The 22365-nt window shown below is 34.6% G+C and overlaps 1 protein-coding gene, 2 long non-coding RNA genes and 1 pseudogene across 4 annotated transcripts; 2 read left to right on the forward strand and 2 right to left on the reverse strand.

Annotated features, from left to right (window-relative positions):
• Positions 1-1137: 1137 nt before the first annotated feature.
• Positions 1138-3610, reverse strand: LOC125607903. Its single transcript, XR_007338961.1, has 2 exons — positions 1692-3610; positions 1138-1545 (listed from the first exon to the last, which is right to left on the reverse strand). It is a non-coding gene; the product is annotated as an uncharacterized LOC125607903 (long non-coding RNA).
• A 316-nt stretch (positions 3611-3926) lies between these two features.
• Positions 3927-9143, forward strand: LOC106445933 (annotated as a pseudogene).
• Positions 9119-11560, reverse strand: LOC106445932 (cysteine--tRNA ligase 2, cytoplasmic-like). The gene is made up of 8 exons (XM_013887584.3): positions 11288-11560; positions 11111-11174; positions 10882-11043; positions 10638-10808; positions 10283-10564; positions 10074-10199; positions 9743-9961; positions 9119-9650 (listed from the first exon to the last, which is right to left on the reverse strand). Exons 1-8 carry the CDS (start codon positions 11458-11460, stop codon positions 9312-9314), a joined length of 1536 nt encoding a protein of 511 aa, XP_013743038.2. The 5' UTR covers positions 11461-11560; the 3' UTR covers positions 9119-9311.
• A 104-nt stretch (positions 11561-11664) lies between these two features.
• LOC125607904 lies at positions 11665-21035 on the forward strand. 2 transcript variants are annotated; one of them, XR_007338963.1, is made up of 7 exons: positions 11665-16415; positions 16580-16703; positions 16868-16962; positions 17068-17189; positions 17659-17767; positions 17946-18053; positions 18149-21035. It is a non-coding gene; the product is annotated as an uncharacterized LOC125607904 (long non-coding RNA). The 2 variants fall into 2 exon arrangements; XR_007338962.1 differs by having other exon boundaries at positions 17659-18053.
• Positions 21036-22365: the final 1330 nt, after the last annotated feature.

Raw genomic sequence — 22365 nt, forward strand, 5'->3', positions numbered from 1 at the left:
GGACCATTTCATTAGACTTAACTTTTTTTTTGGTTTTACCTTATATTTCTCTAAATATATAAACACTTTACATAATTTTCTCTAATTTAAATGAACTCATTTATTATTCTCCCATAATCTATTATATAATTACTCTAACAATAAATCCCTATGAATATAAGACAAATTATTCACATGTTTACACATGACGTGATTATTACCACATATAGTTTCATTAATAGTATAAAGTTTTCAATGGTTTAGTTTTGTTTAACATATGTTGTAATAGTTTAATTATGTTTAACATATGTTTTAATGGAGAATCTTCTGGTATATAATAATTTTTTATTATTTTTACGTGAGTTGGAAACCAGAAGCCTTAATGTCAACCATTCAACTATAAAATATTAATTTAATTAATTACATGCAATCTATTATTAAGATTTGATCTTACAGTCTTATATATGAACTAAATGATTAATCTTATCATGAAAAATATTAAATGGATCTAAACGGGTTGGGAATTTAAATGGAATCTGGTTTAAATAGAACATGTTTATTTATTTTACTAATTCTAGTAATGCATATGATACGTTTTATTGAATTTTCAAAATTCTAAATATCTTGCGCTTTAAATCAGGTAGTTTAGGTTGTTTGGAAAAAGATATAGATAACTAGTTAACTATTAATTATTTGAATAAAAATATTCGAGTCACTGAACTTTTTTTTGCAAAATTTGGTTTATAAATAGTATTTTATGGTATTTGGTTATTTAAAAATTAAATATAATTAATATTTGTAGGTATATAATTTGTATTTTAAAAATTTAAGTATTCATTTGGTTCTCAGTTCGGTTTCTATTTTTGGTTAAGATATATGATATGCTCGGTTATTTATGAAATTCAGCTTAATTTTGTTTTTTTTTTCAGTTTAGTACGGTTTAGTGCACCCGGGTAAATTTACTCAAACCTATACATTATCTTATATAGAAACTTTTTAAGAAGAAGTTATTTAATTTCAAAAATAAACATGGGCTTTCTAATCGCGGATCAAAATCTAGTATTAATATAACTCACATGACAATGTTTATAAATTGTTAACACCATCAACAAAACTTTGGTAACCATAAAAGTAAATCGGAATTGGAATATGACAAAATGCGATGAAAAAATCTTCTGAAAAGCAAATCATAAATACATTTTAGAGATAAAAATATCTTCAAATAAGACTTTCAAATGTAATGTTATATAACCGAGAATATATCTATATATATATAAAAATGTTGGTGACACTCCTGTGATGCCACGTGGAAAGTCGATGACTGACAGGCCGACACCTGTCCTCTTTCTATTTTTTTACGCTTTCGTTGTTGTTTCAGGTGGGCTCACAAGCAAGAGATATTTCTATTTGGGCTTCATACGTCACAAGGTTGGCCCATTAGGCATCGTCTTCGTGACCGATGGTTGCGTCTATGTCGGTTACTCCGGTGACGTTTCGTTCTCGATTCATCTCCTAACATGCATTAGCAGTTCCATCGAATAGTCTTATCCCTCTTCCAAACTCCACCTATAAAAGAATCAGACATATCCCTTGAGAATCATTCTTAGGCTTCCAAAAGTTTTTGTAAATTTCTCTTTCTCTCATTTGAGAGTTTTTCTGAAATTTTAAATTTCAAGTGATGTTTTTTGGATTGTTATGTTGATGGATCTTACCGGAGCATTCAGATTTAGATCCGGCGGGGTTAGGCCATTCCGGGAAGCAAAATGGCTTGAGTCGCTTTGGCTCGGCGGCGGTGACCAAACATCACTTTCTTCTGCCTCATCTACCTCTGTTTACAAGAAAAAACAAAAAACGAAATCATAATTAGATTAAAACAGAGAGAGAGAGAGAGAGACTCCGACGCATCTTCTTCTCCGGTGAGCCTCGGCGCTTCGTCCCCGCGAGTCTCCTTCTTCGTCGTCTCCATCATCATCTTCATCCTGTCTTAGTTAACCAGATCTGAAAAGTGAGACATGAGAGAGTTGGTGAGCTTTCAAGCGTACAGAGATGGGAGAGATGAGAGTGAAAGAAGATGGGAGAGATGAGAGTGAAGAAGATGAAAAGAAGAAACAGAAAAGAAAAAAAAGGAGAATGAATCTATCGAGAGAGAGAAGCCAGAGAGGAAAATAAATAAATAAATCTCAGCCTTTGATTTAATGTAATCCAACAGCTGAGAAGGTGATCCTTGTACATAGATCTGATTGGCCAAAAGTATATTATCTTTCTTTTTTATTTTCTTTTGTTTTGTCTTTCTTTATTTGTTTATTTTTTTGTTTGTAATTATTTTAAGTTATGTTTTATACAAAATTTATACTTTGTAGTTCATAATTTTGATTTTAAGTTATAAAATTTTAAAAATTGGGCATACAATTTTAAGATTTTAGATTTAAATAGAGAATAATAGATATTTGAAGTTTAATTTATGAGAGTTAGTGTAAGATTTGAGTTTAATTTTTCAAAATGATAAATTGATAGCTTATATTAAGATTTGGTGTTTAAGTTTGAAATGTTGAACTATTATTTAGAGATGTAGAGTTTAGGGTTTGAAGTGTAATGTTAAGGGTTAATTTCAGATTTTGAGAATAAATTTTGAAAATAACTAAAATTTAATTTAAGATTTGGAGCTAACGTATGAAGAGTAGGAGTGTTGAATACAATATGTTAGTATTTATAATTATAATTTAGAGTATAAGGTTTGTGTACAGAGTTTAGGGTATAGAGCTTGATAAAAAGATTTAAGGTTTATGTTTGGAAGTTAAAGATTAAGATTAAAAGGAATAACTTTGAGTTTAAGTTGATGATTTCAGGTTTTTGGTATGAAAAGATTAAAGTTTTTAAGGTTTATGTTTAAAGTTTAGGGTTTATACATTTTTAGAGTTTAGAATTTAAAAGATTAGAAATTGATTTTTCATAGCAGCTCTCGAAACAATGCTATCATAATGTGCTATCGGAAAAAAAAATTATGTTTTGGCGGGTATCTAATTTTCACTTAAATTTTGGCAGTATTAGTGATTTTTTCTTCCCGCTTACTAATTTTACACATTAACGTTAATAAACTACTATTAATATAAATCCAGATTTTTTTTGATTTTTCATAGCAGCACCGGGTGAAACTAATATTTTATCGGGTTGAAAGCAGCCTTAATTCATAACTAAGTCAGACAGCACATTCCATCTATAACATGTAGGAGAAAGATTTAGTTGATTATCAAGCTATAAATATACAAAAGTACATGAAATTCAAATTAAAAGTCCGTGTTCAATGCATCTCCATTTTTAATAAAATTCAAATTATGTACAATAAAAATCATATATCCAAAATGTAACTTCAAGCCAAAGAGGCAGTCACAAATGTCGCACCATTGTCCAATAATTCACCGAGTAAAAAAAAGAGAAACATGCCTATATATATATATATGCCATGAAAAGAATTAATTCAAATAACTTCCACCAAACCAATTAACACATTCAATCAAACGTAGCCGTTGTTAGACACAAATTTTAAAAGTGAATTGAGCGCCACGACTTCAAAAGGATAATGATATATATGCCAAAATCCCAGGACAAGTAGTTTCATACAACCAAATTATCCAACAAAGTAGACCACACAAATACTTTTGCCCCAACACCAACCAAAGTAAACATCCCGCGCGAAGCGCGGGCCGACCCTAGTAATAACATATTGAATTGTTGATTTTGTTTAAGGAATTATATTATCCAATACATTTTTTTTCAGAATGACCATAGGATGAATCTCATTCGTATATTTATCTGGAAATATGTTTCCATAAAAAAATATTAAAAATTTAAATAAATTTCGATTCAATGATTTTTCATATTACTTTGGTAGTGAAACAAAATATTGTTTGAGACTAAACATTTTTTTTAATGTTAAAATAACTGAAAAACATTAGAAATAGATTTTTGTTCAAAAAATGTATTTTTTAATTTGTTCACCGCCAACAATCACGAAACTATTCCCTCTTTTTTTCTTTCACCTCCGATTCTCTCTCTTTTTTAATTGCTTCTTCCTCAGTTCTAAGTCAACGAAACAATGTCGATTGGAGATGCAATCCAGAACCATAGTGAAACAGCTCCTCTGTTGCCGGAATCAGGGAGAGATGGTGAGATTGGTCACGACGAATTCAACGGAGCTTCTTTTACCGGAGCGGTTTTCAACCTCGCAACAACGATCATCGGTGCTGGTATCATGGCACTGCCTGCAACGATGAAGATCCTCGGACTTGTTCCCGGAATCGCCATGATCGTTCTTATGGCTATCTTGACTGATTCCACCATTGAGTTCTTGCTTAGGTTCAGCAGAATAGGGAAAACGAGATCTTACGGTAGTTTGATGGAAGATTCTTTCGGCATAACCGGAAAGATTGTGTTGCAAGCTTCTGTTCTTGTTAGCAACATTGGCGTTTTGATCGTTTACATGATTATCATTGGTACTGTTTATCTCATCTTTCTTATATTCGGGCTTGGTCTTAGTTTCTTGACAGTTTTATAGCTTTTGCTCTTTGGGTTTGACCTTAAAGATCCAAGGTTCGGTCTTGGGCCTAGCGAGATGAAACATTCGCCTCTGGCCTCCAAATGTTTAGTGGTTAACATATGCACTACAAGAAAACAGCGACATACTGGGGAAAAAATCGTCGGTATGTCATCGGAATAACGCTATTCCGACGACATACCGACGAAAAAAGTCCTCGGAAATAACTCCTCGGAATTTCATTTTTCCTCGGAAATTCCTCGGAAATTTCCGACGGAATTCCGAGGAAATGAATTTCCGAGGAAATGAATTTCCGAGGAAATGAATTTCCGAGGAAATGAATTTCCGAGGAAATGAATTTCCGAGGAAATTCCGAGGACCACAAGTTCGTCGGAATTTCCTCGGAATATTCCGAGGAAGATGTCGTCGGAATATCCCGAGGGATACACTTCCTCAGAATATTTCCAAAATTAAAAAAAAAATATAAATTTATTTTTTAAAATTGAAATTCGAAAATATAAAATTAAAATTAAAATAGAAAACATATTTAAAATACAAAAAAAATAAAATAGTTTTTATAAATAAAAAAAATGTTTTATAAATACAAAATTAGTTATAATAAATATAAATATTTTTATAAATATGAAATCATCTTTTTATAAATACAAAATAGTTTTTATAAATACAAAAAAAAATAAAATAGTTTTTATAAATAAAAAAAATGTTTTATAAATACAAAATTAGTTATAATAAATATAAATATTTTTATAAATATGAAATCATCTTTTTATAAATACAAAATAGTTTTTATAAATACAAAAAATAATAAAATAGTGTTTATAAATCAAAAAATGTTTTATAAATACAAAATTAGTTTTAATAAATATAAATATTTTTATAAATATGAAATCATCTTTTTATAAATACAAAATAGTTTTTATAAATACAAAAATTTATATTTTATATATAAAATACATATAACTATAGAAATTTATATTTTATATATAAAATACATAAAACGTTTTATAACCACAAAAAAATGATTTTAAATATTATATATATGATTTTTAATCTTAAAAAAAGTTTTATAGATTTTAAAAATGTTTAATAAATATATAAATGAATTACAAAAAATAGTTTTAAAAATATTTAAAATGTTAAATAATTACAAAAAATAGTTTTCATAATATTAAAAATGTTTAATAAATATAGAAATTTATATTTTATATATAAAATACATAAAACGTTTTATAACCACAAAAAAATGATTTTAAATATTATATATATGATTTTTAATCTTAAAAAAAGTTTTATAGATTTTAAAAATGTTTAATAAATATATAAATGAATTTAAAATGCAAAAAATAGATTTTATATACAAAAAACGTTTTCAATATATATATATAATTACAAATTCGATTTTTATAACCACAAAATTAATAAAAACTAAAAAAAAAAATTCAAATCAAGTGAAATACATAATCAAACTCGATTTTACTCAAATCTACCATTCACCCTAACAAAATCTATAAATCTCATTCTAAAATCATCAAATCTACTTAAAAACCATACAAATCTAACCTAAAAGAGTGGGATAGGGTTCATACATGAGGATTAGGGTGGAAATCGCGAGGGAGAAGAGAGAAAGCGCCGTAAATCGCAAGGGAGAAGAGAGGAGTCGACGAAATCGCAGGGGAAAGAGAGAGTGCGGCGGAGAGAAATGGGGAAGAAGGTCGGGCTCGACCTAATAAAATGAGGGGTCCGACGGAAATTATCCGTCGGAATTTCCTCGGAAATATTTACTATATCCGTCGGAATTTCCTCGGAAATCATTAATTCAATTTTCGCGAAATATTTGGCGGCTTGGTTTACCCGGTTAAATGAAAATATTCCGAGGAACCAGGTTTCCTCGGAATTTCCTCGGAATTTACCGAGGAAATTCTGAAGAACCAGGGTTTGGGGTTTCAAAACATCGATTATTTTCGCCGTATTTCATTTCTTATACAATTATAATGCATACCATTGAGGATTCTTTGTATAGATGATCATAAACCATGAAATAACAAAATTTCAAAAATAATTGTAAGTATTCCCTTTACCGTTTGTTAAAGTGTATAAGTGTTTCTCTTATGTTGTGTGGTTTTCGTTCATGCAATCGTAAAAGTGTTTGTTATTGGGTAAAACACCAAAGTTTGACTTCATAATCTGGTTAAGACACTTAATGAAGGTTATATACGTGTTATTCAATCCGTAAAACGTTGTTTTCGGTTTAAAACCCCAAGTTCCTCGGAATTTCCTCGGAATTTTCCGAGGGAATTCCGAGGAAAACTCTATCGTCGTCGGAATTTCCTCGGAAAATTCCGAGGAAATTCCGAGGAAAAGGAATGTATAATCAAATCCCTAAATCGACAAGATCTATTCCGAGGAAATTCCGAGGAAAACCTTTCTGCCCTCGGAATTTCCTCGGAATTTTTAAAATCCCCCCAACGGCTCTCCAACGGCTCTCCAACGGCTCTCCAACGGCTCTCTAACGTCTATAATATTTCCTCGGAATTCATCGGTTTTTTCCGAGGAATACTATTTTTCTCGGTATTCCGTCGGAATATTCCGACGAAATGAATTTTCCTCGGAATTCCGTCGGTATATTCCGAGGAAATTCCGAGGAAGCCAAATTTTGTGTTTCCTCGGAATTGCCTCGGAAATTCCTCGGTATATTCCGAGGAATTCATTTTCCGTCGGAACGTCCGTCAGAATACCGCTGTTTTCTTGTAGTGATGTACCGACCCCAAACTGATTAAGAAAAAAATATATGTGTTGATTATAGAGCCTGTAATTGTTTTAAGCCCATAAATCTAAGGACGGTCTTGGGCATAGCGAGATGAAACATTCGCCTGCCTCCAAATGTTTAGTGGTTAATATATGTACCGACCCCAAACTGATTAAGAAAAAAATATATGTGTTGATTATAGAGCCTGTAATTGTTTTAAGCCCATAAATCTCAGGACGGCCTTGGACATAGCGAGAGAAACATCTCGTCTCAGGCCTCCAAATGTTTAGTGGTTAACTTTTTTTTTTTTTTTGGTTGGGGTTGAAGGTGATGTATTGGCTGGAAAGGATGAATTTGGAATCCATCATGCGGGTATACTTGAAGGATGGTTTGGGGAATATTGGTGGAACACAAGAACTTTTGTTCTTCTCATTTCAACTCTCCTTGTCTTTGCTCCATTGACATCCTTCAAGCGGATTGGTAAGTATTTATGTTTCATCTTCTTCCAGATTCATAAGTATTTTCAAACATTGTGTTGCATATAGTTCCTTAGATGAAGGCATAACATCTTAGAATGCAATAGAGAATGTTAGCTTCAAGTTTTCTTTTTTTAAAGGGCTTTTGCTTCTTGTCATAAGAACTTACTCTATGATATTTTTACGCTTAGAATGCAATGGAGAATGTGAGTCTTTTATGTTTGGTTTGTACATTATGTAATATTGTTGCTTTATGCTTCATTGCAGATTATTTGAGATTCACATCTGCAATATCACTTGCTCTAGCCGTTGTTTTTCTTGTCATCACTGCGGGAATCGTACGTCGTCACGAAGTTTTTCAGCGGTGGTTTGATGATGCCTAGACTCTTACCAAATGTCACTGACTTGTCATCTTTCTGGAGACTTTTCACCGTTGTTCCTGTGCTTGTCAATGCATACATTTGTCATTATAATGGTACACTCAGAACGGGTCTTTCTTGTTAAATTTTACATTTCAAGAATGAAACAAGAACTCATCTTATCCATTTGGTTTTTTTTTTCAGTTCACAACATACATAACGAGCTTGAAGACCCCACTCAGATCAAACCCGTTGTTAGATCAGCTCTGACAGTGTGCTCTTCTGTTTACGTAATGACAAGCTTATTCGGATACCTCTTGTTCGGTGAATCTACCCTTGATGATGTTCTTGCAAACTTTGACACCGATCTTAATATCCCTTTTGGTTCGGTCCTAAACGACGCAGTCAGGTTCAGCTATGCAGCTCATCTAATGCTTGTGTTCCCCATCGTCTTTTACCCTTTGAGGGTCAACATCGATGGTCTATTATTCCCTAAGGCTCCATCGCTTGCTACATCGAACCTGAGATTTGGTTCTATCACTGCCGGCCTCATTGCTGTCATCTTTGTTGGTGCAAACTTCATTCCAAGCATTTGGGATGCTTTCCAGTTCACTGGAGCTACAGCGTCTGTCTGCATCGGTTTCATATTCCCTGCTGCTGTTATCCTAAAGTAAGTCCATTTGCTTCATAAGAGAGATTGGTTTTGGAACCTATTAATGATCTGAATGTATCTCTTGTGCTGTTACAGGGATCGTCATAACCAAGCAACAAAAAGGGACAAGTCTCTAGCCATTTTTGTGATTGTTCTTGCGGTTTTCTCCAACGCAATCGCCATTTATAGTGACGCTTATGCCTTATTCGAGAAGAACAATTCCACACTTGCAATCTGACCATACATGAAGAGTTTTATTGTGATAATGTCTTTAGATGAAAACTTGAGAAATGAAAAATGTTTAAATACATATGTCATTGTTAACAATCTAGATCATGTTCGGCGCTAAAGCAATATCCAAAGTAACATATAGTTACGATTTGATATAATTGTCATTGTGAATATTCAGATACAAACAAAAACCAGCGACAAGTGTCTACTAGGAGTCATTGGGACAACTTTAAAAACAGAGTAATCGGGAGAGTCTAAAGAAGAAGAATGAGATGAAGAAAGTGTTGACTTGGCTCCATCTCTCTGTTTTTTTTGCTTAATCACTGGAATTAGCCTGAAGAGGGAAGCATGGCCTCCACACAGTTTCTTTGCCAATATCCATTAATGCTATTCCTTTAACTGTCAGTTCTGCTCTAATCTCATCACTTTTCTCAAACTCTTTGTTCTTCCTCGCCATTATCCTTTCTTCTATCTTTTGTTGAATGACTTCTTCGCTCAATCCTGCCCTTGTTAGTGTTTTCTGTTTCATTTCTTTCAAAATCTCGGCATAGCTCAGGGTAGTGAGCAAACCAAGCACATCCAGAACTTCCCTGGCTGCTTTCTCAATCTCAACGAGTGACACAAGCAGAGACATCCTCTGTTTCTTCTGCATTTTCTGAAAATTTGAACAAAACCAGACAAGTTTGGTATGTACTGGTGTTATGAATGTCAAGAGGCACAAAAAATAAGAAGAGTAAAGCAGAAAACCTTGAGCTTGCCGATGGAAGCATTGATGAACTTCAATGCATCTTGGTAAGCACCCGTCAGTATATGGGCAGTATTCAAATCGTCTAACATCTTTCCTTCAAACTCACTTTTGAGCTTGTTAATGATGTCTTTGGCTTCTGCAGTCTGTTCAGATTTTCCAGTGTCTTCAGACATTGCTTCTCGATATGGCAAGAGAGCATCATTAAGATCTTGCAATGTCTAGTAAACCAATATCACAAGTCAGAGATGTAATTGAATATAAATCATTACAACTTAAGAGAGGCTAATCAAACTGATGAGTAGTTTTGAAAACATATTTGAAGCACTGCACCTGATAAACATAATACAAAGCTTCAGAGGAACTGTCTAGCTGTGACGCTGAGAAGCTCAGAGGAGACCGGTAGTGCGCACTCATCAAGAAGTGCCTCAGAGCCAGTGGATGGTAACTTTCTGTCATCTACACAGATTGTGAAAAAAAGAAAGATAAGAACCTGTCAACAATTTTGCTTTTATTATCTTTGCAACAAATAAGAAACATACTTCTCTGATTGTTTTGAAGTTTTTCTTTGATTTCGCCATCTTCTCGTTATTGATAGTGACATGCCCATTATGCAACCAGTAATTCACTCCACCATCCTCGCAAGCAGCACATGTCTGAGCAAGCTCATTTTCATGGTGTGGGAATTTCAAATCTGCACCACCACCATGAATGTCGAATTTGGGAGACAGATAGTGAGCACTCATGGCACTGCACTCGATGTGCCATCCCGGTCTTCCTCGACCCCACGGGCTCTCCCAACTCGGCTCACCAGGTTTTACAGCCTGCAACAATATTATGTTCAAACAAAACTTCACCGAAACTTCACAGAGATGAAAAAGATTTTAAATCACAAACCTTCCATAATGCAAAATCAGCAGGGTTACGCTTTCTCGAATCAACCGCAACTCTCTCACCAGCTCGTGTATGTTCCAGTAGTTGACCCGACAACTTACCATAGTTTGGTGATTTGTCGACGGAGAAGAAGACATCGCCGTCCACATCATACCCACAATCCTTCTCAATGATCTGCGACAGGATCATCAAACACATTACCATTACTGGATCAAATGTGAGCCTTGTTATCAAAGCAAAAACATACCTTTTGAATCATGTCAATAATGTGATCCATATGGTCGCTGACACGAGGCTGGTGGGTGGGAAGGAGGCACTGAAGAGCACCCATATCAACCAAATACTCCTCGCAAAAGCGATTACTCAACTCTAACGGCTCCTCTCCATTCTCATTAGCACGTATGATTATCTGCAGACAGTTGTTAGCCCTTGTTATCACTAGAGACACCACTAGCAAAGTTCACAAAAAAAAATACCTTGTCATCAACATCTGTGAAGTTCCTGACGAAATTAACTTCATAACCCAAATGCTTCAAGTATCTGCGTAACCATTCGAGCTACGAATCTAAGTTTACGAGAGATCGGATGTATCCAAAATCAACCTCACCGATCTAACAGATCCAATTCGATAAAAACCCTAATTAAGAAGAAACCTGTATAGAACGTCGAAGGAAACGGCGGCGCGAGCATGGCCGATGTGGCTGAAATCGTAAGCTGTGATTCCACAGACGTACAATCCGACTTTCCCGGGGTTGATCGGAGTGAAAACTTCCTTCTGCTGCGTCATCGTGTTGTAGAGCTTCAACTCCATCTTCTCGGCCTCCATATCTTTCACCACAGCTGCACGGCGAAGGAAACGAAGGTTGAGAAAACCTTTTTTTCTTTTTGCTTTTTTCTTTCTCGTGCGAGCTGTTACTTTGTTTTCAACAGTTACTCTCTTTTTCATTTATCGTGGGTGAATTGGGCTTAATTTGTTTCATATGGGCTATGCTTACAATGTTGGATCCTTTATGTGAATTGTGGCTTTTTGTTGGAATCAGTGTTTTTAAACCCGTACACTAAAGAACAACCTTACCGGATCGCTGGATCACAGTGTTTTCATTCGTTTATCATTCTCAAATTATAAACCAAAATAACTAATTTTATTAAAAATAATGTACTAGTGTACATGATTATTTAAAATATTAAACAATATAATATAAAATATTTTTTACATAATTAATTAAATACATATTTCCAATAATTTAAATTTAAGTACACATGCAAGTACCAAATTTAGTAATATATAAATTACTGATACAAATGATATTAAAATGTAATCTATTCTCTAATCTAAAACTTCAGTTCAAAACTAAGAAAATAAGTATATTATAAGAAAAATACGATACAAATGACAATCAATTATATGAAAATGTTAGTTAATTACATTCACACTATATTTTTGAAACTATAATAATATATAATTAATTATATGGTAAATGCTAAAAATATCACTAATTATGAAAATAGTATTTACTTAAAAAATAAAAATAAACACCCGCTCGAGTGAGCGGATCAAGCTCTAGTTTTTTTATTTTAAAACTTAACTAATTACTAACCTAGTTAAGATTAAAATGACGAGATTAGAAAGTCTAAACTAGAAATAAATCTCTCTCACTCTCTTTGTTGACTCTGTTTCCCTCTTTTTTCAGAAATGGATTACAGATAAAAAGAGGAGACAAGGACGAGAAAGTCACTTTGTTGTTTGCAACAAACATTTTCACAAAAGCCTCCCACTCAGCCATGATGTCTAAAGGTGGGAGCATTTCCTGCCAATTTGATGTCTGCATTCTCCGAAGATTATGTGAAAATTAAGGTGTCACTGGCAGGAAATGCTCCAAAATGCAGACATTAAACAAACCAAAAAAAGCCGACATATCTACCCCTAATTTTCACATAACCTTTCCATTTAGACCCATGAATTTCAAATTCATTATACGATCACATCTATTCACAAAAATATTTTCCAGTAAAGAGATGAAAGAAAATCTTAATAATAACTTACACGGTCGACAGTCAATTACTAGAAACAAAGCAATGATTACAGACTTATAGCCTCCAAAACTATAAATGGGGAATTATTCTTTCCTCTACTAGTTATTTTTTTTTGTAAGAATTAGGAATATTGCTTATAGATCATGAGAGTTTCGGAGAATTCAGAATATAACAAGATCATGAACATGGTCCTCGAAGAAAGCAATAGGACAATGAAACATTCAACAAGCCCGATGATTGTTTGGGATTTGCAAAATGATAATATTCTCTTCATAGAATTATAAAGTATATTTTATTAATTATTGAATAACTCATTAGAAAGATAACACAAAGATTATAGAGTAGATCCCGGGAACTTTTTAGCACATATGGCTTTGAGGATTAATGTATTCAAAGCTCTCGTAGGATAGACAATCAAGAGGCATTCAGGAAGTGCTTTCACTGCTTGGCAACACTCTCTTGTTAGCAATCTGGTATCACTGCCAGACGCTAATTTCACAGCCTCGAAACATCCAGCCACTGTATCTAAAGCCGTTTTCTTGGGACATAATAACGTCGTATTCGGCTGAACATTTTGGACTCCCAATATTTGGACGACCAATGCTGAGATTACAGCTAACAAGAAAAACATGACATTTATTTGTTTAGGTTTCATTATTGACAAGATTAAAAAAAATAATTGATTTTGTAGGTTTGGATTGTGTAAGAGCTGAAGAGACCTTTGATTCGGGTAGATAAATAGCAGTGAAATGAGTTCAAGTACTAGTCTTCGGTCAAACAAAAGAAAAGATAAGTTTAGAAAGATTGACTATAAGAAACCAAATATTGGGAAAGTTTACTAGTTTGTTTGACCGACGTGCAATTAATTATTTGATGAAATTGTATACTCTGCTTTTTCCTTGTGGAATACAAGGAAACAATTGACTATTAAGATCATTTCCTTCTTCAATCCATACTACTGAGTAGTCCTGGGCATTCATATTTTGAGTTAAAAAGGTTGGGTTTTTCGGTTTTTGGTTTGTTCAGTTTCGAATTATCACACTGAGTTAACCGAAGTAAGCTTTGGTTTGGGTCGGTTTTCAAATTCGGCTATTTATTTCGTTTGGTTATTATTGTTGAAAAAACAAAAATCAATCAGATATAATCAGTTATTTTTGGTTTGTTCGATTATTCCCAATTTGTTCAAATAATTTCTATTTTTCGGTTATAATTAGTCTTTTGGTTATATTTGGTTTGATAATGTTAATACAAATATAAAAACTTCAGTGTACATGAGCGATTTAGAAAACATCCATAATGTCAATACAAATAAACAAGGAATGAAGAGGTTGTGAAAGAAAAAAAACAAACGCCATCTCTCTTCTCCCGAAAAACAAACATCACGTCTTTTTCTTAACACCAAAAAAAACAGCATCTCTCTGTTTATTCAGGACTTCCTTAGCTTCACTTCACAAACCCCATCATTTTAGTCAGTAAGAATTAGAACTAGTGAAACATCATATCCTTATCTTCAATAATCAATGACACAAATTTGAGAACGAAAATCCAAAATAAACAACATAACTACTCATCACACATAGAAAAATAAAATTTAAAACATAGAATGAATGTAAGCACCCCAAACCAACAAAATTCAGTACCTTTCACTAAGCCTCACTTGGTCCTGCCTGTGAATTCCGAGAATCTATAAAAGAAACGAAAACATCATTAGTTAAGACTTTTAGAGTTTAACATACCATTCGACATAAGAGAATAGAGTTTGTTGGAAGACTTACCAAGTTACTCAAAAAAAGTTAACTTCTTTTAACATTTGAGCCAAGTTCGCAACTGATAGTTGAGACTAATTTGAAGATTGTATCCATTTTTGTGTGCATATTAAAGACTCGATCATATAAGGAGTCAAATAACTCCTAAAAGGATCCATAATTCTTCCACAAGTGCTAAACGCCAATTCAAAAGCAACTGAAGAAACTTGAACTATGAGAACATCTTTGGCAAGTTCAGACAATATAGTAAATTTTCCATTATTCTGCTTTCACCAAGACAAAAAAAAACATCTTAGTCTAAGCCCAAACTGTTTTCCTATCTTGGCTCAGTTTTCTCTATCAGATAGATTTGTCTAACTCACTGCCATATTCACTTCTCTTCTCGCTAACCATCTTACTGTAAGGATCAGAGAATCAATCCTCTCATAACCATCATCATCATCTGATCACATCAACAGACTTCCTACAATCTCCATTATCACTTGTGTCTTCTGCTGCATCAATATGATCTGGTTGTCTAAACCGGATACTATATTCTTCATACACTTTCTTCAACATCTTTGTCACTGAAGCACAAATATTTCTACATTTTATATTTCTACAAAGAAACAAACTCCATCTTTTTCTTGAAACAAAAGCACTACCAACAATCATGAGTGGATTTATATTCATCAAACCATCCCAATATTTCTCAAACTTTTCCCTCATAATATGTGCTTGCTTCTTGATTTCCATATTACAATTGCTGCATTTCGATATCAGATTCATCTCTATTGTAACAATTTAACAAAGGGAAGAAGTTATCGACTTGGAAGCTGAAAACATTAGAGTACAGTTGAAAAAGATCTTTAGAATTTTTTTTGTTTGGGTAAAATCGGTTATGCAAAAATCAACAGTTAAAATCCTCTAAAAAACTGTGTCTTAAGAAAATATGAGCCGAAGAAACTACACAGCATAGGCGAAGCTCATTTGAATAAGGTTAAAGAGAAAACTCTGTATATTTCATCCTGGACAAGAAATAAAAGAACTCCTATCAAAACATGAGATACTCGGAAAACGTTCTTTCCGAAGTTTTTTTTCGTGGAATGACGAGTTTTATGAAATTATCTTCCATAAAACAAAATTCGGAAAGATTCTGTGGAAAAACTCTCGTAAAGAAAATCTACGAGATAATCTTTCGCAGAAATGAAAGTCATGAGAAATTTGTGTTAGCTTTAGAGAACATATGACATTGGTGATTAGACTCATAAGTTTAGACTTAAAGTATTTCACTTTGTTCTATTTTCCATTGTTAACGAATTTCCTTACAATCGTTTTGGTGTAATTTTGTCTTGATTTGTTTTTGTCACAATGAATAAAACCCCACTATGGAACTTCATCTCTTTTACTGTTTTTTTTTTCTCGTGTTTGTGTGGTTACATAGAGAATCCGGACCTTCAAAGAAAGCGACGCTTTCTTCTATTGCAAATGTCGATTGTACTTTGGTTTCAATACCTCTTCAATAAAATTTATTTTGGTCATTTAAACTCTTGGAAACTATTTTGTAATAATTGTTTTTTATATATATCATATCTATCCTATACTAAAAGGAAGATATAGAGTGATTTAAGCCTATCCACGTAAGCAAATATAATCATCCAATGAAAAATCAATTTCATGCCATGTCACCGAATTGTTGCGTCCAATTGATTTGGACCCAAATATGTTGACCCAATTCGACAAGCCCATCTCTTGGTTCAAGAACGGAGATAGAGATTACCGACTCTTCACCTTCATCGTCCTTATTGTCTCTGCAACGCCAAAGACGTTCACGTTCCGACTCCAGTCATTTCTCTCTTCATGCAAACTCAATCGCCCAAATATAGCTTCAACCACACCAAACGATTACGACGAAATCCGAAAACCCAGACGGCAAGGCTCCGCTGAGCCGGCGAATCTCACCAGGCTGAGTTACGCTTCCTTTTAAAAGACAATTGTTCAGGTAACAAGAATCAAAGTCTTAAAAGCTTGAATCACTAAGTGCTTTTGTTTTGTTTAAACATGAAAGTTTTCATGGAGTTGGATCCAATAGCAATATCTGAACTAACTAAATAAGATGACATCCCCTGAAATTGCAACCACCTACTATCTGAGCAAAATCTATAGCCTCAGGGATGCTATCGGAGCTGTGATTGAAGATCTGGGTTTGAATGGTAAGCTTAAGGATCAGAGATTAGGGTATTCAGCTAAACTAACAATCTCCTACAAACGATCACTTGGGCAGAGAAAGGTTTGTTCTTCTCTTCAGTCTGATGAGTTTTTTTGCTTTGAACTGATTGACTCAAATCAAAAGTTGCCACGTTGAACTGATTGATTCGTTTTTTTGCTTTGAACTGATTGATTCGTTTTTTGCTTTGAACTGATTGACTGGACTCAAATATTATTCGCCCTTAGTGTTTCTCTTCAGATGGAAACGTTGAAGAAGAACCCAATAGCATCTACTGTCTACTATCTATACGTTCCATATTGTTCCAGATCTTCAACTCTAGGTATGACCATGCTTACAAGTTATAACCAGTTTTTTTTAAAATGAATAATCTTATTAATAACCTCAGGAGTCATGACAATTTTCTTCATCGTAAATATTTTTGCAGCAAACCATGTTCAAATTTGGTCATCAGTGGGTTAATAGCGAAAGGAAGATATCCAATAGTGTGTTAATGCAAGTGGAAGCCATTTACTTATGGATGCATCAGGGAAGGTTGACTGTAACAGTGTAACTTTCGACCTTCTATCAACCATTCTGCTTGCCAATATTTCAATAAGTCAAGGAATTAGCTCAGCTTTTGGGTTTGTTTGGGTCTTTAGGTTGTTTTGATAGGGTTTATATTATGCATTTGACTTTCAAAAGCTGAATGAAGGTGTTTATAATGTCACGTCCGAGTACTATTACTCAGTAATTACTAATTAGCTTATTCTTTCTCTGATATTGTTTCTTTGTTCTTTATTTTCTCTCAATTTGAAATGTCAGTGAGGTCTACATTTTCCATTTCATATCTTTTTTTTTTTTTGTCAATTGTGTCCAAGAATCTGTGACCGCTATTACATATTACTACCCTCTTCTTAAGCACAACTGTTTTGGCACATTTTTAAGCCCCAAACATATACTTCTGTTTCGATATTATTTTCAGAAGTGAAAGACATGTTTTTTATCGACAAATTTAATGTGTTTTGGTTTCTTGCAGGTTATGGTCCGTCCAGGGGACCAAAAATTTGAAAGCTTGATGAGAAGTATGGGGGAAACATACTGAAACGAGGGGAAACATACTGAAACAAGTTCAGCGGTTGGGTTAGGTTCAATGTTCCTATCTCTCATTGCATCACATACATGTATAAAAATATTCTCTAGATTACTTGGAAGATAAATTATTTGGATTACCACATTACTTGTGTAGTCTGTTTTGTTTTGAGAACTTTAAATTACCACAAACATTTCGCTGGATTTATTTGTTTTGCGCAAACCTGTGAACAGCTGTGACTTCTTTTGATGCCGTCAAGATTCGACCCATGTAGTTTAAATCAGTTATACGCATTGAGATATAGAACCATTTCAGTCGTTCATGCTACCAGAGGACTCAGAGTGAGCTTTTAAAATTGTGTCTATAAGAGAGAACAATTTGATAGTTCAAATAGGACTATGTATGATTTATAAAATTGGATTGTTGTTGCTTTCAGGATGCGATTGAGAATTTCAATCATTATTCAGAAGTTGGAGCTGGTGCTGGACAGAGTTACCTACCTTTGTGAAGTCTATGCGTCCAAACTGACAACAAACTGCAGAAGTTAGCTTAGTGAGATATTGTGGTCAAAAGTATCTAGAAACAAAATCACCAATCACTAAGAAGCAACACTAGATTCTGAAGGAAGATGTTAGGGATTACTCTCGATGTAAAGAAAAACATGATAATTGAGGTTAGTAGATGAAACAATTTGTACTCATCACTATTGTATTCTTTATGCGGGTTGATATCGTTAATTTTGAAGTATCTCAAGAAACGAACACACCAAAAAGGTCTTTTATGTCTACTCTTTATACAGTTTTTCTGTTTGTGGCTCAGAGATAATCAAAGCTATGTATCATGAACAGAGAAGAGTTGAAGATTTTCTGGAAGGTGGGGCGTTTTGGGTTTGAGTTTATCTTACGTCTGATGGTTTACTGTATTCGATCTTCATGATGTCTAAACTGAAGACATGTGTCCTGCAAGCATTACAAAGAGAGCGAAAACTTTAAAGCTAACGACACCATGGCAGACACAAAACAGAGTTGGGACTGTATCTGTACAACAGAGGCCTAATTTAGCCAAATAAAATTAAAAGCATGGAATATACTCTCATTACTCCAAATATAAGCCAAAAATATAAAAAAACATATAGCAAGATAAAATATACATAAAACGGAATCACAAAGATATATATATATTTTTTTTGAAACACTCACAAAGATATTATATCAATCATAAATATCCTGTTAGATAATTATTGTGACATACAATAACTTACATATTCCATAGAAATTCAGTGTCGAAAAAAAATGAAAAACGAAAAACTGGAGTTTGAACTAATATGTGAAATCATTTTTACCTTCCCCAATACTACCATTAGATGAATATATAAAAATACACAACAAAGGAAAAAAATTAAACCAAACTTAGATAATCAAAACATTAAAGACAAAAAATTAACAAACAAACATACTTTTAGTCCAAAACAACGTACTTAATTTAAAGAAAATAAAGTACATAAATTTTTAAATAAATTTTATCATTTCAATGTAACTAAAAACAATTTTCAGTTACTTAATAACCAATTCAACTAATACACTTCAAAAATTAAACATTATTCATATTAGCGAAATATTTATAAGTTATAAAAAATAAACATCTCCGTTGAAGTAAACGTAAGAGGAACATTTCGAGGATGATTGGTAGCTGCTCTAGGTTCTGTAGACAGCAACAATACTTCACAGCCATAAAAATTTGCCAATCAAACTTTACTTTATCTTTTTTAAACCTACAGCTGAGTTTCATTTCTTTATTTAATTTTGCTGTAGACGGCACTTTATCGACAGTTTAGAAACGAAGCTTTATAAAATTTTAAAAGATCTGGTGAGTTTTATAACATATAATTAATGTTTATTAATTAGATTTTCTTTTAAGAAAGCAAAGCAAAAACTTTACATCCACGTCAAAAATTATACAGCTTAAATTCTGAAGCAGAAAAATAAAAGTTACAGCCTCAAACAATTAAACCCGAAAGAAAATCGTCTTCCTCTCCCAACAGTCCATTCATGTTCTGTAGTCTTCAATAGCTCCCATCAAGATTAGATGAGTGGTCCAATTCGGTAAAATACTCTCAGACGGGAGTTTTTGGCAAATAAACAAATAAATAATTAATATTTTATATTTTAATACTCAAAAAAAAATGTTCATCGAAATTTAATAAACATATACGGAAAACCCGGGCGTAGCCCGGAAAAAATCTCTAGTTTCTCTAAAATAAACTCAATCCCTATCCACACACTATTAAAAAACATCGATAGACCCGCATCCACTCTTAGCAGCGGGTCAAACAGGATGAGTGCTTCTGATTAAAATTCTCAGCTCTAGCTATCAGCCATATTTTGATAAATCAAAGTTAAGAGTGGACACAAATCTGAAATGGCTCAAGTGATGGGTAAATAATCTCTTACAAATACGTTTAATTTCTGAGGACCAAAGCCTGTTGAAATTACAATTGTACCATTAATGACTCTTTCCCTCCAGTCAGTGACATGATTTCTTCCACTATATTTCAATTTGACAATCAATCTCTCCTCAAATGTAACCCATAATTTTGAAGACATGATATCCACTATGGATTCAAAGCTATGGTCAGCCCAAACGTTTTGAAGGTCGTCAATGGGAAGCATATTAATCACATTATGGGTCTGAGCATATTCATTAATAAAAAAGGCCACAATGTTTTGGCACTTGTAGAAAAACCTCTGGGTTTTCCACTTTAATAGGACAATCTTTAGTTTTTTTTCCAAAGAAGCAAAACCTAACGGAGCTTTGTCCAATTGAAGAAAGAGCAACTGTCAACAGAAGAGGACCGACCACCGGCCACTAGAGCTCTGACGACCATTGTACCATCTCATCGAGCAGGATATCTCGTCGTGTTTCGATCTCTTTTTGTCATTTTCTTGAGTATTTTGCTCTTGTTCTTCTAGATCCATCCATTGATGAAGATAAGAAAATTCTAAACATTTATATTCTCTCTTGCCTATTTCTTCTTCTTCTAGATCTCTGATCTCAGATTTGGGTGGAAACCAATCCTTGTTCTTATCGATCTGGTTCACAGGGAGACACTTAAGGCATACACGCCGATGAAGGCATCACCAACTTACGTGGGGAAAGATGTCTCAGTTTATTTAGTGCTCAGCTCGAACATGAAGAGCATCCAAGCAATGAGATGACTAAGTGATAATAAAGTTCACCACCACTTAATATATTCATAAGCATTAAGTATTTTGTATAATTTCAAAATTAAATAATAAAAACAATGAAAGCTGGTAGAATACTTATATCAACATGGTAAAGGTCTTCTCAAGAGTCTCTCAGCTAATTAAAATGAAAGTATTTAAACAAAGGATTTTTAATGTCAAAACCCCTCACCCCCCCACTCACTTATCTTAGTGTAACAGCCCATCCGTCTACATTCACGTTAAAAGCTGTAACTTCTCGTTAAGTCTAAACTCAACGTTTGTTGGGGTCAAAATCGGTCACGACGGAATCAATGTCTGAAAGTCCGTAAAAATCAGCATAACCGTTTTTACGAAAAGTAATCTTCGTAAAGATATCTTTACGAACAGCCTTGCAGTAAAATATCGTCCAAATCTCAATCGAACCACTAAATACCGATTGTCCGAAGGCAACGGACATGTATCCAAATCGGCCGCGGACAAGCTCGAGTATGGAAATCAGACCGCGGACAAGCCAAGCTTGATCGATACGCGGCGACCAAGCATGCACACAGCTCGGTCGCTACGTAGCGACCGAGCATCCGTCTCGCTCGGTCGCTACGTAGCGACCGAGCGATCGTCCCGCTCGGTCGCTACGTAGCGACCGAGCTCGAGCCAAAGCTCGGTCGCTACGTAGCGACCGAGCGATCGTCCCGCTCGGTCGCTACGTAGCGATCGAGCTCGAGCCAAAGCTCGGTCGCTACGTAGCGACCGAGCGATCGTTCCGCTCGGTCGCTACGTAGCGACCGAGCTCGAGCCAAAGCTCGGTCGCTACGTAGCGACCGAGCGATCGTCCCGCTCGGTCGCTACGTAGCGACCGAGCGATCGTCCCGCTCGGTCGCTACGTAGCGACCGAGCTCGAGCCAAAGTTCGGTCGCTACGTAGCGACCGAGCGATCGTCCCGCTCGGTCGCTACGTAGCGACCGAGCTCGAGCCAAAGCTCGGTCGCTACGTAGCGACCGAGCGCTCGTCCCGCTCGGTCGCTACGAAGCGACCGGGCTCGAGCCAAAGTTCGGTCGCTGTGTAGCGATTGAACCTTTCCGAACGTCAATACGACACCAGTTCTTGCATTCTCGTCAAAACCTTCGAATGCTATCTCCCGAAGACCGTAGCAAGCTCAGTCCATGTTTCCCGCCATTCTAATTCATCGATCAAACTTCGCGGATTAGAAACCGCGGAAAACTCGTAGTAAACGTGTCGAGTCGGAAGACGGCCCAAAGGGACCTAAAACACGACTCGAGGCCCATCCTATGATTTTCCTAACCAAAAGCCCGTAAACCACAGCCTGGTTTACGCTTGGTCCACAAGGAAGGATAAATGTCAAGTTTCCGCGGATAAATACGGAAGTTTTGAAGATAATTGTGAAGATCGGGAAAAATGGAATATCTCCATT

This window comes from Brassica napus, chromosome A4, assembly GCF_020379485.1.
Source record: "Brassica napus cultivar Da-Ae chromosome A4, Da-Ae, whole genome shotgun sequence".
NCBI lineage: Eukaryota > Viridiplantae > Streptophyta > Magnoliopsida > Brassicales > Brassicaceae > Brassica > Brassica napus.

What these genes read in the sequence shown, in the direction of transcription:
- LOC106445932 (XM_013887584.3), bottom strand. Translation starts at nt 11,460, where the DNA reads ATGGAGGCCGAGAAGATGGAGTTGAAGCTCTACAACACGATGACGCAG. An exon ending in TTATTGACATGATTCAAAAG is followed by an intron (nt 10,809 to 10,881) that starts GTATGTTTTTGC and finishes ATCCTGTCGCAG; the next exon opens with ATCATTGAGAAGGATTGTGG. An exon ending in CTGATTTTGCATTATGGAAG is followed by an intron (nt 10,565 to 10,637) that starts GTTTGTGATTTA and finishes ATATTGTTGCAG; the next exon opens with GCTGTAAAACCTGGTGAGCC.